The sequence below is a fragment of the Larimichthys crocea genome, chromosome XVI (genome assembly GCF_000972845.2).
Source record: "Larimichthys crocea isolate SSNF chromosome XVI, L_crocea_2.0, whole genome shotgun sequence".
Classification (NCBI taxonomy): Eukaryota; Metazoa; Chordata; class Actinopteri; family Sciaenidae; genus Larimichthys; species Larimichthys crocea.
Genome location: NC_040026.1, coordinates 14,857,135 through 14,873,682, shown reverse-complemented (window position 1 = coordinate 14,873,682; position 16,548 = coordinate 14,857,135). Strand labels below are relative to the sequence as shown.

Genomic DNA, 16,548 nt, shown 5'->3' with positions numbered 1-16,548 from the left:
ATGTGTCTACTTGATGTGTAGCTAACATCAACTTTATAGGCTTTAATTATACAGTGTTTAAATCTTGTTTCAGTGCCTCCAGGTAAACCTCAAATCTACAGCTCTTATGAAGATTATAGGAATATTAATCAGTATTTTAGCATAGCAACAACCTTCCCTCAGAGGTAAAATTTCCAACCATCTGCCTCATCAGTTCAGTATTCATCTCTCGGGGCTTCGTCAACACTGCTACCATTCTTGTGTCATTGTCCATGTCGCCACCAGCTAATAAACAGTCATATATTCTGTCAAAATCTATTAGATGCTCTTTCTGAATGATGTTCATCCCTGCAAAGTCAAAACACACCCTCTGCTATGCCAGCGGCACCCGAAATGACAGGAAATGTAACTCACTGATGGAGTAACACTGTAATTCATTTCATTTGTAAGTTTACAACAATTCACTCAGCCGTATGGTTTTAAGAAAACATTTATTCACATTGATATCGGTACATTTTTTGAGTGCATTTTTTTACATACTGTATGTGTGCATGTAGGTAAATCTCTATGTGTGTATTTGTCCATGTGTGCCTTTCTAACAAGCGTGCTTATAGTGTTATTATTCATAATGTTTGCAAATGCGGTTTATGTACTAAAAGACAAACATCATCAGTTCTGCATTTTCATTAATTTTTTGTACAATTTCCCCTTTCGTTTAAGAGAGACAGAACCCAAACAAACAGGAAACAAAGAAAGAAAAGAAAAACCCAAATGCGAGATCAGGTCTTAGCAGCGGACAGACATATTTGACACGTAATATCGAGCTTATGAACACATAGCATTCTCACGCTAACAGTTAGTATCTCACATTCTACTAATCTAGGCAACTCTATCTCACATTCCTGAGGAGTTTTCTCCCCCTCCTGCACCTTTTTTTTTAATCCTCCTCCATAATTTCTCCCCTCTTCCTGTTAACTCCTGTGCTTTTGTCCATGTCCTCCATTACATGTCCTCTTTCTCTCTTTCTCTGGCTTTTTTCTCGTCTCCTCCTCTTTATTCCTGGACGTTGAGGATCTGTGAAGACAGTCCCTGGTGCCAGTTCTTCAGCTTGGCAAAACGGGGCCCTTTCACCTCTGACTCAAACCTCTCTCTGATGGTGTGGAAGGAAGGACAAGGCTTTTACATCAGGTAATATTTGCACGTTTAATCACAGTTGGAAAGGAAACGTTTGAGTTAGATGAGAAGATGGAAGCTACAACCAGCAGCTGATTAGCTAAGCTTAGTACAAATACTTGAAACTCTGTCGAAAGGCAACAAAATCCACCTACCAGTATATCTAAAGCTGTGTTTTTTTATGGAGGGGTTATGTGATGAAATAATTATTGGTCATAACCACAACTTCTGGCATATTGTTTTAACACTTTAAATTAAATGAGCTTGTTATGGGGCACATTTCAAAAGGTAAATTTGGTCTTTACATAATATTTATAACAATTAATATTGTGCTGCTGTTGCATTATTTTTGCAAACATAATGTGTTAATTGCTGAATATTTGTTGTCGGACAGCTAAGGTGTTTCTTGGCTGTAGCTTGGACAGACGTGCAAGTTGTATCGATCTTCTACCATCTAACTCTTGGCGAGAAAGCAAATAAGGTTATTTGAAACTTTAGCGGAGTAGCCAGGTATATTTAGAAGTGGCGTACAAATACACAAATAAGTCCTCCCACTTTTTCTCTCATCTTACCTCGACTTCGCCAGGGCTTCCTCATCTGGATCTTGCACTATATAGAAAGAAATGAACGGATGATTCGGTAAAGATTTCACTCATGAGACGATCAACTGAATCTGAACAAGAAGTGAGGACTCGCAGAGATGAGTATGAAGAACAAAGAGAAGGTAAGACCAAAAAAGTACTGACGGTATTCAGTGCCAGTGATGTGGGCCAGGACCCTGAAGCTCTTGGACTGCAGGTTGGCAGCACGACGAGCCCATTCAGACATATCCTGGGTTGTTTCTCCTGGCCTGATCACTGCCTGGTAAACCGGAGACGCGCAGTCTACCACCGGGTCCTTGACAGGCAGAGCGCCACTGCAAGGCAGATAGTACTGTTAGAGCTCTGAGTGTGCAGTATGTACTGTATTTAAAGCCCCCAGAATGTAATAAATAATCATAATGTACTAAATGCCCATAATGTTATCTCCTTCTAGTTCACAGGGAAATTATGACTTTTTGTGACTGTATTCATTTCTGGATGAAAAGAGGATTCATATACTGGCTCTAAAAGTAGTTCTCTCCTTTCTAAATTTCACTGCAGAATTATATAATGTTAAAATGAAGAAAGTACCAGCTACAACACTCGTGATCCCTATATATAAATATGTCAATAATTATAATCTAATAATCTAATATGTAATATTCTGCATCAGGAGCACTTTTACTTTGGATACTAGTTTATTTTGATGCTAATACTTATGTGCTTTTACTTTATCAGGACTTTTACTTGCAGTACAAGTTTTACAAGCTTTATCTCATTATGGGCAGTTCATACATTGAGATTAATGATTGCATTTGTGTTGCTTTACACACAGTCTGTTTGCTCACTGTTCATATACACCGTCTTTGTGTGGTCCCATACTTCCCCATGGATGGTGCCTGTACTGTACGGTCGATACTGGAGTGAGTTTATACACAACAACATAACTTGATAGTGACCTTTAAGCATTTTTTAAGTGTTAGGAAAGTGAGTCAATACTGATTGGACAGTATTTATTTAAAATCCTGTGATTGGATACTCAGAACATTCCCATGCCATGACATCCCATCAGGTTCTCGACGATTGTGATGCTATTGGCTGTTTTTTAGAGGAGAAAAACCCTGTAAACACTCTCACATCCAAAGTACTTCTAAGTACTTCCACACACATAACCGAGTCCACGATGGCCTCACGGTTAGTGGGTTTGTACACCTCAGTGGGTTTGACGCATACCACCTCAGAAACACATTAAAAACAACAAAATAGACAAAAATAAATGCTGTAAAATATTTTCAGCGGGATATTAGTTGATCAGACACATGGAGCAACGCACAAGCTGAGGAGACGCATGAGGAGAGGCGGGATGGAAAAGGACCGCTGCTGTACTTACGCCAGGGGGGAGCCTGCCTCCTCACTGAGATCACAACCAGGAAGGAAGGATGGGGAAGGATGGGTGTAGGACAGCACGGGTGTGGTTGGTTGGTTGGTTGTGGATGGAATGAGGAGAGGAAAGTGGGTGAAAGGCACAGAGGAGTACATAGAACGGACACAGACAACATGGAAAAGCCCGGACGTACCGTAAAGTAGACATCTGACTTGTAGCAGCGTAGGCTTAAACGTTTAAATGCTGCTTTTTGCATTTGGGCTTTTCAGGGCTAAAGGTTATAATATCCAAATGACAGAAAAAATACATTTTCTCACTTCCTGCTAAAGATATCTAGTCATGCCGATAGATTTTAATTTTTGTCCAGGTTTTGAGATACTTGTCTTTGAGATTTATGCTGTTCCATTCCCAATACCACGGCTCCAAGCTTCCAATTTTTAAATGATCTTTCGAGGAATTCTTACAAAACTTTACTGTATAATAATAAGCTAAGGGGTGCTATTTATTTCTCAGTGATTTTTGGATGCTGAAATTGCAAAAACGCCATGAGCCTCAGCAGATGGTGCTATGGGAAAGAAGCCAGTGAGGCATGCTGTTTCAAAGTTCTCTATAAAAAATGGAGGAGAAATAAACGAAAGGAAAAGTTGACTAAAGCGTTGTGAATTTAATACAGCTCTAATTAGACCTCCATGTTAGAAAAGTAAATAGTTACACTTTATTTTATGTGGAAGTACCAAAAACTGCAGTTCCTCAAATGTCCACTTGAGGCTGGCAGTTCCTCAAATGTCCACTTGAGGCTGGCTACAGAACGAGTCAGTCTCAATAAGCGCCCATGTTACAACATGTTTACAGCCTGGTACAAAGAACGGTTCTGGTCTCTATAGCTGATTTCTCTGTCCGTGACAACTGTACTGAGTCTGAATTTTTATATAACTCACCTGTTTAAAATGAGCGTGGCTGTTTTGACAGGTAGGTGCCATTACAAATGACTTGTTTGAGCAACCAGGTGTCATTTTGCCATTACAAATGACTTGTTTGAGCAACCAGGTGTCATTTGGTCCACCATGTCTTTGCTTATTTTAAGATTAGCTGGGAGCCAAAAAATGCAGGACTACGTCGCACTGTCCATTCTTTACAGTGTCAATGGTAAGTAAGAGTTGCGTTCAGAACTATGATTTTTTTCATGGTTCTATAAATAATCTTAAAATATTGGATGAGGGTTGAAGGGTACTGAGGTGTCAAGTAATATTTTATGTACACAGACTCTCAATACAGACGAGTATTATGACATTTATCTTTGTAACCCTGAACTTCTGAAAAAAGTCCTTCCTTCCTTTACAGATCTTTGGAAGAGTCTCCATTTTATTGAGGCTGAGGCAAAAATCTCAGGAGTATATCTTTAACCGTGGCAAATAAAACCACACCTATCTTCATGGTTAGATACCGCTAGCAGTAAGTGAGATTAATGCTTTTTGTGACACTTGGTTGAACTGACCCTTTAATTTTGCAACGCATGGCTGGTTTGATCATTGGGATGTGATGTCAAGTGCATGAGTGGAGAGAGTGCATAAAAGACTGTGGAGAAGGGATTAGTTTAGTCGTGTGACCTCACCCGTCATGTCCCTTGGCCTGCGACTGCCCTGCGATGGCGTCCATGATGGCGTCCTGTGAGTACATGCTGATTGGTGTGTTGTACTGGGCGTGAACAATAGTGGCCTTTCCACCCGGACCCTTCACCTCAATGGGCTTGTGGGTGGACAGGGCCGAGTCTTTCAGAGCTATGGGGTTGAAGCTGGGAGTGTACTCCACACTGTTGGTGTCGGGGGTCAGTGGATGGAGGAGGAGGTGAGGAGGTTTCAGGTGCAGGAGTAAAGATGAGAGGTTAACACATGAGGTGAAGGAGAGGGGAGTTTGAGAGGAGAGAAACGACAGAGAAAGCACCAAAGTGAGGAAACCAGGTCAACGTGTAGTAATGCTACTGACAGACAGTTAGAGCTGTTGTACCACTCAGTTTTAACTTTGCACAGTGCAAATACACCTCACACTGTACTGTGTCCCAGTTACATACTACATACTACATTCATAAGGAGGCAACTCACTGATGGAAATCCTCAGATAAGGCAGCAATGAGCATATTCATTCAGATCCATCCAGAAGCATAATGACTTTTTAAATACATCCCCTTTCGAGATTCATAGCTAATGTCTAATTTATAAATTTCTAATTCAGCATTTGTCGCTTGATTGAATGATGCAATAACTAATCACTAACTGTGGTATAAATAATTTTAACGTCTTCTATATTAACAGCACGAAATATACTAACCAACATAACAGTACAGAGTATACTGTAGTGGGTTAGTATTTCATGTTGTTCTGGGACACAGCAGTCTACTGAGATCTGAGAGTTTGTCCATCATGACTTCATAACATCAAAAACAACACTTATTATTTCTGTCAACTTAACTTGACAGAAATAATGAAAATAAAGCTGACATGGCAGTCCAAAGAAAACCAAACATGCCAAACTCTGGCACACACTGATACACACTACTAAAAGACACTCGCTCATGCATTTATATACAACAATACTGCAGACCCTTTCATATTCACAAAATGAATATGAAATCACTATCAGAGGTAGCAAACAGGCAGATACCATAGTAGAGTTCAGCATTTAAATGTTTAATTTAACAAGTAAAGAAGTGTTAGCACTAGAATATACTTAAGTATAAGGTAAAAATAAGGTAGTCTGCATACTGCAAGTCTATAAAATGAAAGCACAAGCAAACAAAATTAAAGCACTACATCTAGCAGATAAATGTAAAACAAATGTAGAAAGGTCTCACATAATTTACTCAAGTAAAGGCTGTACTGAAGTACAGTACTTGAGTAGATTTACTTCCATATGTTTCACTTCTGGGGACTAGATGCTGTTAATAACACGTCTTGAATTTTGAGCCTGTGAGTTATTGTTGCAACTACCTGAAGAAACATACGACCAGCTCACTCCATATGCTGTTACAGTTACAAGCTTTTAGCTTTAGTTTGACTTCAACACTCCACACCAAGATCTCTAAAAACAAATACTCTCTCTACGGACATACAGAATACTTCATGCACATAATACACTGTGGTACTGACGTTGCAGCTGTGTTTGCGATAACCTGAAACACACCAGAGAGACAGAAAGAGAGAAGAGAGAGAAGGCAATGTAATGAATCACCAGAGAGGTATTTTGGTGATAACAATGGCACTGCGTGTGTTTGTAGGAAACTATCCAGCTACAGTGCTATGCTGTAATCCCATGTACAGGTTAGAATAGCAGCTGTCATCATTGGGATATTTCCTAGCTTCCTCTGCATCACCAGGAGTGACTGACAAGAGCAGAAGTGTCTCAATCACATGACACAGGACGGGGACACATTTAGCACAGAACAGCCACAAAAAGACACAACGACACAAACACAACACCTGATCCACGTATGACAGGACTGCAGCCGTTACAGATAGAGAAACTCACTGGGGAGCTGTCACCAGAAGCAGAAGGGCTGCCATAATGTATGTATGTAAAAGTATTCACTTTTTAATCGCTTTAATCAAGATGGGTGTCCAGCAGATCCTGTTGAACCAGTTATATGTTGAAAATATATTAAAATAAAGATTATAATCTACTAAACTTTTCAAATACATTTAGTCCCAGTTTTAACAGACAGCCGAACGTCTTTTCTGGGCTGTGCTGTTATCAGCGGCTCCAACAACAAACAAAATGCGATTCTGGGGGACAAAAAAAGCAGAAAATAAAAGCCATAAACTCTTTATTAAAACATTGTTATTAAATCATCATGTTTTGCGCAAGTGCCAAAAACTGCAGTTTCTTCGAATGTCCACTTGAGGCTGGCTACAGAACAAGTAAATCTCCATAAGCCCGGATGTTAAAATTTGTCTTGTTTGAGCAACCAACCTCAGGTCCACTGATGATCCACTTCTTTGCAGATTTTTAGATTGAAAGAGGCAGGACTGATAAAAGGGTGGCAGCCAGCGTCACAGATTTTGAGTTTAAAACCTATTCTTCAGAAACCTGTGGGTGACGTCACTAAAATGGTCGATGGTGAGCCGCCACCTTGCTGATCTCTTGCTTGCTTGACAACCTTTCAGTTTAGCGTGTTTCAGACCTTTTAGACTTTTCTCAAAAAGCATACTGTTGTTGTAATGATCTAAATGATAAACTAGCACGTAATACTTGTCTGGTTTCATTATCTACTTAAAGCACTTTTACATCCAGGCTGTGAAGGTCGGATAGAAGCAATGCATCAATGTTGTCTCATTCCCAAAGCCTCTGTCAAAACCAGATTCAAACCAGCCCTTTAAATCCCAGAAATCTCTGCTTTTACTGTCAGTGTGTTCACTTTACTGCACTAAAGGTGGCACCACTTGAGACTGCAACACATAAATCAGCCAGGTGGATTCATCCATACGGTACATGGATGTGTTCAGGGTACACACAGTAAAGTGTAACGTGCTCCACAGCACCTCACACGTGAGACATCTTCCTACAGTAGAGACGTGGGGGAGCTATCTCTGGTTTGAGGGGGACATCCAGGGGATTCAGGGTGATGGAGTGTAACCAGAGCAGAACATCCCATGACCATGTACAACAGCTGCTCTCTCCTGTGTGTGCGTGCGCGCCAGTGGAATCAGAGTGTCCATGTAGTTGGTGAGGTTGGGGGCTGCTGGCATGATACTGTCGTCATCGTCCTGTGATCTGTTTGGAGCACGTTTCCCGACACCTGACTTACCATTGGCTGTTGCTGTAAAGCAGCTCAGCTCCAGAGGGGAAATACATTAGTGAGGATTGATACCTAAGGCCAAGCAGCCTTAATTAACATCTACAAATTCCATGACTGAGGCTTCACCCTAACTCATACCATCCCACTGAGGAGAGCTCCCTCAGCTTAACTCCCACTGAACTCATTGCAACATACATATAGTCACTGGTTTAAACCTACAAAGACGACATAAAAGCCTTTTTGATAGACCCAAACGTGCAAATATGTGCTCCAAAAATAACCTAATAAGAAGACTTCATACCTGTTTTTATCATTTGAATGAAAAGTGCAAATATAAAAACATACAAAATGCAAAACAGGATTTTATTCTATATTTTTCATTTTGTCCTAAAATCCAACGAGAACTGATCCAACTAACCAAACTTTGTAGTCTGATAGAGATTATTCCTCCACTGTTGCTCTTAGTGATGTCTTCCATACATTACAACGACCATGAGCACTGTAGTTTATTTTGAGTCGATGTCACACACCCCGCTCTGCTGCTGTAAATACACTAGAATGTGTTTTAATCCTCAACTGACAAATATACTACCCCATCTGTGTGAGTAAAGTACTAAAAACTACAGTGCCCAGCAGCCATTTAAGTGTCTCAGACAGAGTCAGAAAATATTGATAGATGGACCTTTGGATTGGATTGGATTTGCTCACAAAAGTAAAATAGAGATCATCATCACTATTGTTTCCTAAAATAAATGTGTCTGATGCATATAAACACACAATTATGGCTTTTATCTATATAGTTATATATTATCCAAAATGTGTATTACCTCACAAAAAGCCAAATATACCAAATTAAGTTCCATCTTTTTAATTGTGAAACAGTTGATAAATCTAAACTCAGTTAATCAGTTAGTTATAATATGAATACATAAAAAAAATCTGCAGAAAGTTTAAAATAATTGAAGAGACCTTTAGTGGTGACTTGAAGTATTCACTGGTTCCCCTCACCTGCTGTAGCAACAAATCGCCACTTTCCTTTAACCTAAAAATAGCTTCACAAAGGTTCTCTGGTTTTCCAGGCAAAACATGATTTAAAACTCTGCTCTGAGTTTTGTCTTTGCGACAGCTTGAAGATAAAACACCTCAAAGAGGGAAATCAGGGAGCTGAAACAGCAAAAAGACGTCTTTCTTTTTGCAACATCATCTCCCTGCTTTCATTTTTATTTCACGGTAAACGAGTCGGTACCATTCACAAAAGCTGGAGAAACCAACAGCTCATTCACATCCTCGTCCACTTGAATCTCATTTTATTTTGAATAACCTTTTATACGAGTCACAGAGAATACTCAACCTTTTCGTAAACTCTCTCAGATCTGCCTGTGTTAAAGATTCTCAAATGACCCTGTAGTCTGATCTCCTGCTATTCTCTTACCTGGAGTCCAGCCAGGTATGCTTGTGTGTATGCTCCAGATATAGTGCCACGCGTGAGAGGAATGAACACCGGGAATGTTCTGAGTATATTTTCTCATTGCAGTCGCTGTTAAAAGTGAGATTAAATGGGGACAGGGTGAAGCACATTTGCCTCATTCTTCCAGAGTGAAAAGCAGCACTTTAGCTCAGTGTTGTTACGTCAGCTTGGTCCCTGAAGGAGTTAAATCTTCTTCTCTGATTATTACATAACTGGAGGTTATTTGTCACCTACCCAAATGATGAAACTCTGCGGGATGCTGCCGACCCCTCTCCTAACTTGCCCTGCATCAGCGTCATTTCTCTGAGAGTTTCAGGAGAGTAAAGGCCGATTGGGGAGTTGTACTGCCCCAGACGGCCTTGTGGAGATGCAGCAGATGGTGTCGAGGAGGCAGGAGCTTTAACTGGGCTCGAGAAGAGCTCTGGATCTTTTTTAGGGACTTGGAAGAGATTCCTCTTGGTGGGTTTTTTATCCTGGAGAATTTCACAGGGCACTGGCTGCTCTGTTTGAACTTCTTCTCCAAAATACTTAAAAAGACGAGAAGAGGTCAAGAGAGTCAAGACCTCTGACCTCTGCACAGGACTTCCTGCAGCTGTGCTGTGAATATTTGACACTAGAGGGCAGCAGGACACTACGAAGGACTGTGATTCTCTCTCAGAAGGACAAGAAGAATACAAAACATGTATCACAGACATTCAAACAAACAAACATGTACAAGTATGCAGACATACATATTGTGCTTGCATTGATAGCCAGTACTTGTTTGTTCATACCTTCTGGTGGGGGATGATTGGCATGGGTGAGTCCATCCTTGGAGTCGCTGTGGGAACTGGTGGAGGACGTCTTGATCTGAAGATTAAACAACAAAAGTTCCCTTTAAATATTTGTAAAAATCTAAAACTATTATCAGCTAAAACAACATGTGTGGTCTTTTTTAACACCACTCTGCATCATCTACTTAAGTTTGTGGGGTGTTTTAGTGTGCTGGTTGTTTACTTCAGCATGGTGAGTGACAGTTTGTTGGTGGCAGACTTGATCTTGTTCTGGGCCTCCAGATGTGTCATCCCATCGGTGCTGACCCCATCGATGGCTGAGATGATGTCGCCCTGGGCCAGGCTGCCACCCACTGCCTTGCTGCCTGGAGTTATCTATGGAGGGGGTCAACAGCGCAGGTCACACAAGGACCACTGACACAGATTCCTCAGGAAATAAAGAAGCAACTAAAAAACATATGCAGTTACACAAACGTACGCACATTTTACAGACTGGAGGCATATTTACGAATTCCCCAGGGTGCATGTGAAATACGAGGCTAATTTGTTGATTTGACTCTTAATTTATGTCGTAAACCTCAAATATGTAGCGCCTCAGTCCACGTAGTTATTTAAGATGCATGTGTGTAGCAGCTCAGTAAAATAGTGGAGAGGAGAAGAAGCTGATGAAGCAAGTAAACCAATCAGCTCCGCAGATGAAGGGCTAGATAGAAATTTCTTCGATGCTCATCAACCGAGTTGACTCCCATTTTATCCAAGAGTCTAATCAGTCTGTATAGCTCTATATGAGGCTAGTTGGTGCTGAATTAAGTAGAAAGGCATCAGTAACAATGCTGTGAAGTGTGCAGGGAGAGGATATGAGAGTTTTCTTCAAGTGTACAAATCGTGAAACGCCAAGAAGAAAGAAACTTCAACTCGTGTTCAGGGAAAAAGTCTTTTTTTTTTAAAGTTTTTTTTACAGTTGTCAGCCAGATTTTGACCTTTAGCTGTATCCTTGTTCTCCTGGCTCTGTTACAAAGCCGGACTTTAGCGCTTAAACTACACAGAGAAGAGGTTTAAGTGAACCCAGAGGCCTCGGGGGGGCATACAGTATTGGGTCTAAGCTTACAGCCAACTCGTTAAAGAGTTAAAAATAAGCAATGCTGTTGATGCCTGCCTGGCTTCACTGTGATTGACTCTACTGAGCCCCCCTCTATCCCTCCAATCACACACACATACACCACCTGCTACTGACATTCATACAAGACTTCCTTGATTCTGTCGTGTTTTTCTATTTACATTACGTGTCCTCTCTGCAATCCACACTTCACTTAAATGCGCGTCACCATTTTGCAGAACTTGTTCTGTCCTCCCGTCGACCTTTCCTTTTTTTTAATTGCAGTTATTACGCCTGTGTGTGTGTGTGTGTGGTGTGTCTGGAAAGCGGAGTTACAGTAGGCGTCAGAAAAACACACATATAGACACATAACACTGCCCAATCACTGCGTCATGCATGTCTTTATATGCGTCAGACACTTCAAATATAACGGATATAACTGAAGACTGAAAACTGGATATTAATTAACGTTTTTTTTATTCATATCAGTCTATAAAAAGACTCAATCCATCAATATGTCAGCTTAACCAGTCACCAGAGAGCTGTGTTCATTCACTTAGCCTCAAGACAGCATGAATAGATTTAAATCTCACAGATGATGCATATTAAAGCAGCCCCTTTTTCATATTTTAACAATCACAACCCCAATTATATTCATATAAAAACACTGGACACGATGGTGTGTCAAATATTTATTGGTCAGTGCTTCAGCTTGGCTAATGAATCCACTGTCTTCATCCCTCTTTCCTTTCTTAGCAACGAAATCCAAACCATGGCGGCGTTACGTCAAACTGTAACGGCACCCCGAGTTGTCACGTCAAGCTGCAGTGTTTTATGTTAACCTGTCAGAGTCCAGCGTGAGCACAGGATGAACACAAATCCAATGATACAATGTCACATTAGACACGGATCAAAGCTCCCCTCCCTGGTTGCCTAAGACCGAGATCAGAAGAGAATAAACTAACAGCTGTCTGAAGCTGTGAATCAATATAACACAGGCTGATCACCAGCCAAGCATCAGTCAGGACTGAAGAACGTCCACACTCGTCTGCTCAGGTAAGCTTTATCTCAACCCCCTCTCTCATCTCCTGAATCTGAATCAAATACATCCACTCCCTCACAACCATGCCGTCCCCTCCGGAGCGGCTCCAAAAGCTGAAACTGAAACTTGACTATAAGTGAGGAATCAAGCTTACTAAAGGTAACACAAGCTGCCTTCAAGTTAGCTTCCTCGCTTCTTTCCTGTCCCATTCCCACCCCTCTCCTCTCTCTCTCTGTCTCTCTCTCCATTCGTCCATCCACCTCTCCTCCAGTGCTATTTAAAGGAAATTCTGTAAATACACCAGCAGTCTTGCCAGAGAGAGAGACCCAGTCGCTCTGCTGCACAAGTTGTGAAGTGACATTTAATATTCTTTTTAATTCTCATAATTTTAGGCACGAATGCTTTACACTTTTAAGAAGTATTTATGTATCTAATATTATAACTTTATTTTATTTAATAAATCATCTTGTTTGTCTGCTGTCATTTATAACAGCAGAAGCAAGTATTTCAAAACTTTAGTCTTCTTGAAGTCACTGTAATTAAATTAAAACAGTTAAAATAAGTTTCATATCAACAAAATCGCTCTCACTGAATCGATTATTTGACTGCGCTCAGCAAGAATAAAACTAATCAAGCTGATTACGACCAGCTCCAAATTTGAGGGTGGTCTAGATATTTGAGCTCCTGCATGATGTAATAGATGTAAGTTCAAGACAACTAACGGCAGTAAAAGTTGACTAATGCAGCAGCAGCTTAACTCCAGTCAAACTATTCCAGCCTTTCCACTGCTGCTCTATTCTAGAAATCTCTCCAGAGATTACATGTGAGCCTCCCCTGTCATCATCACGTACAGCACAACATTATTACATAACCAATGCACACGCACAAATCACACCTGTGCACGGACATATCACACGCATATACAGTACACAGTGCACATGCCTCGACACAAGCTTAACGAAACATGCAAAACCAGATGATTTTCAGGTGAAAAGGATAAAAGCTATGTTTGAAAAATGTTTCAGTTACATTTAACTATATTAAGGACTGTGTTTTACAGTTCAGGAGGTCCTATAATAAATATGTTCCAGTCATTTAAATGTTGAAACAGAAGGTAGATGCCACTTTTCAAACCTAATTTGTCTTTTACTGAGACATATTTTCACTTGCAAATCACCAGAATGTTGCAACCTCGGATGCAGGAAAACGTGATAAAAGTTTGTCTTTTGAAGACTGTGTTTACATCTTTGAGTATTTGTCAAAATCAGTCAACACTAAAACTTCCATTGCACTGTTTTGTCACAGCAGATCATCAGTTTGCTATCATTTGTGTGCCACAACAAATCTCAGTCTGTGAGGGTGACTCTTTGTCCTTACCCTGGAGATGGTAAGTGGCATGTTGAAGTCCTTTCCTCCCTGTAGTCTGAAGCCCCATGGAGCCGGGCCATTCAGAGTCACTGTGTACGAACTCATCTTCGGGTTAAACGTCCTCCTGGAAACAACTCCTGCCGGCTGTGTGGTTTCTCCTCCTGCTAGGTGTGCCCTTGATCTCCGTCCTCCTCCTGCTATCCTTTTGTCCGGCTTCTTCTCTGTCAGCCCTGGCTTCACTACCGTCACTCCCTGTCTGCTCCCAGCTCTCAGGACAAACACCCCTGGGTGGTGGTGATGGTGGTGCTTGTAGGTGGGTGGGTCAGGTGCTGTGGAACCTCTGAGACACAAACACACAAATGGAGAGAGAGACACACACACACACACACATACACACAAAAAAAGAGTCAAGCTGAGTCGCTGCAGAAAAAATAGTCTCTCCTGACAGGAGAGCTACACAATCAAGCCTACCTTGAAATCAAAAACACAAGTGCAAACTCTCAAAAGTCAACTTTAAACTTAATACTAAGTTAGAGAGAAGTTTCTTGCCTGCAGAGTTGCTGAGGGCGAGGGACAGACAGCCTAAGAATAGCCGAGGTGAGCAGAGACACAGGGGCCCTGGCCCTTATAAGGCCTGTAACATGAAGCCCCAGAATGCTTCACTGCCGATTCACATCGCCAATATAGACCCCTCTTACTGCAACACATTCTCCCTCTCTCTTCCTCCCTCTCTTAGCGCTATCAGTTCATGCTTCTAGCACCTTATTATCTGTAATCAGCCTGCGCGCACTGATGTCAGTCGCTTTTCGCAGCCTTTGCTCGAGAAAGGAAGCGACGAATTACACAGCGCTCATTCCCCTTAAAACACCCCCAGCTGTGTTTGTGATACGGAGCAATTCAATTAGCAGCCAACCCGCAGCTGCTAAGTTTAAATGAACACCAACTGTAGATTGTGACAGTTTAACAGGAGAATCACGTCCTGATGTTTTTGTGAATATTAGTCACATGGACACATGTTAAAACTGAGATGTTTGTGCACTGGTGTGACACTAAAGACACAAGAGAGTAGTGAACATGAGCTAATCTATCACTCAAGACAGAGCTCATCAATACCTAAGACTAGAGAGCCATATTGAATATCTTCAGTCCAGATATGCTGCAGTAGATGTGTCTTTTGGCCTTTTAGCCTAACTCTTTCTAAAGTTAAACATGATTAACTAATAAATAGATATTGCCTAACTTTGATAATTGAATATTTATATTACATACACATTCAGGAGACAAGAAATTACACTAATTAACTTTTGACATGGCAAAACTGTTCATTCATCATTCAGGCGATGACCTCATGAAGCTGACTGAGAGAATGCAAAACTCTTTATTTCAGAGTTTTTGCAGTGAGGGGATCCGGTGGCTCTGTTATGCTGTTGGGGCCATTTTGCTGGCATGGTTTGAGTCCACTTGTCCTCTTAGGGGGAAGAGTCACTGCAGATCAGTTCTGAGTAATCATCCTGTGATGAAACATCTCCATCCTGATGGGAGTGGTCTCTTCCAGGATGACAATGCTCCCATCCATAGGGCACATGGGGTCACTGACTGTTTTGATAAGAAAAATCATACGCTATGGCCTCCACAGTCACCAGATCGTGTGTGGACAGGGCTCTATACCACCATCATTAAAACACAAAATACGAATGGACAGATGTTGTTCATCTTGTAGTATCAATGCCAAGGCACACTGAAGCTGCACTGGCAGCTAGTGGTGGTTCAACACCTTACTAAGACACTTCATCTTGTTTTTTCTTTTTATTTATCACCTGCCTGACTGATCTACAGCACGATGAAGCCCATGTTTCCTCACAGTCTTTCTTTTGACACATGGTTCTACGTGTACACACATAAAATGAAGAGTGGCCACCAAAGAGCCTGCAGCCCTGCTAATGTAGTAGGCTGACCTCATGCTGGTTTCCAAGAAATTGGATGCACTGTAAAATGGACAGCAACACATCAAAAGTAAATTGTTCATTAAATTGAAATTCTCTCAGACCACCACAGAAGTATTTATTCATTCAGAGGGAAGAAACTTACATGAGATCAACAAAACATGTCAGGACTTGAGAGAAATCTTGCAGAACAACACATGAAACCAAACCGGTCTCTTTTTTTATATTATCTATTTTCTTCTATGGTTCTCATTTTCTACAGTATTTCCCATTTTTATTCTCACTTTTTTTTTCAATTACTTTGGTTTTGTTTCATTATATTATAGTCCCAGTAGATCTATTCAAGAAGCTGCACATGTTTGAGTGGCAGGGTCAAAAGATAAATAAATAAAAAGGGTACCAGCTGTATGCCGTGGGGCACCAGCATGAAGAAAGTTGTGATGCTTTTATGGTGAAACAGTCCAGATTTGCTGCCCATCATCTCTCTACTGGAAGGACACATTAAAAGACAAGCACCCTTATGTTTTCTCCACTAGACAAGCACTCTAGTGGGATCTTCATTGTATTTTCTCCAATGAAGAAGAGTGTGGAATTATTATAAATTATTAAATATAAAAATAAAATTATTTAAACATAAAATTATAAAAAAAAATGACTGAGAGGAGTATTCTTTAATTTTGAATGGTCTTTTATGCTTTTAGGTTTTAGAAAGTCCTCTTGACAAGTTATTTTGTATGAAAAAAGAAATGTGGAAAAAGTATTTTCCTGTTTGGTAGCTGAAGATGACTCACGGAAAGAAGAAAATATCAATATAACAAGTGATTCCAAACTTTTGAATGGTAATGTACATTGGAAATCTTTTACCACATGCTCTGGCGATAGTAAATTACATTCATATCACTAAAGAAAACTCTCTTTCAGAGCATTGATGGATGGGAACAACACCACACCC

The 16,548-nt window shown here is 40.7% G+C and overlaps 1 protein-coding gene across 3 annotated transcripts; it reads right to left on the bottom strand.

Annotated features, from left to right (window-relative positions):
• Positions 1-455: 455 nt before the first annotated feature.
• ldb3b (LIM domain binding 3b) lies at positions 456-14,303 on the bottom strand. 3 transcript variants are annotated; one of them, XM_027289576.1, is made up of 10 exons: positions 14,203-14,303; positions 13,663-13,993; positions 10,371-10,522; positions 10,148-10,223; positions 6,261-6,283; positions 4,730-4,927; positions 3,124-3,147; positions 1,899-2,068; positions 1,725-1,761; positions 456-1,129 (listed from the first exon to the last, which is right to left on the bottom strand). In XM_027289576.1, exons 2-10 carry the CDS (start codon positions 13,756-13,758, stop codon positions 1,033-1,035), a joined length of 873 nt encoding a protein of 290 aa, XP_027145377.1. In that variant the 5' UTR covers positions 13,759-13,993; positions 14,203-14,303; the 3' UTR covers positions 456-1,032. The 3 variants fall into 3 exon arrangements, with proteins under 3 accessions (XP_027145377.1, XP_019121597.1, XP_019121598.1); XM_019266052.2 differs by having other exon boundaries at positions 14,125-14,216; XM_019266053.2 differs by lacking the exon at positions 3,124-3,147 and having other exon boundaries at positions 14,125-14,216.
• Between the last annotated feature and the right edge of the window lie 2,245 nt (positions 14,304-16,548).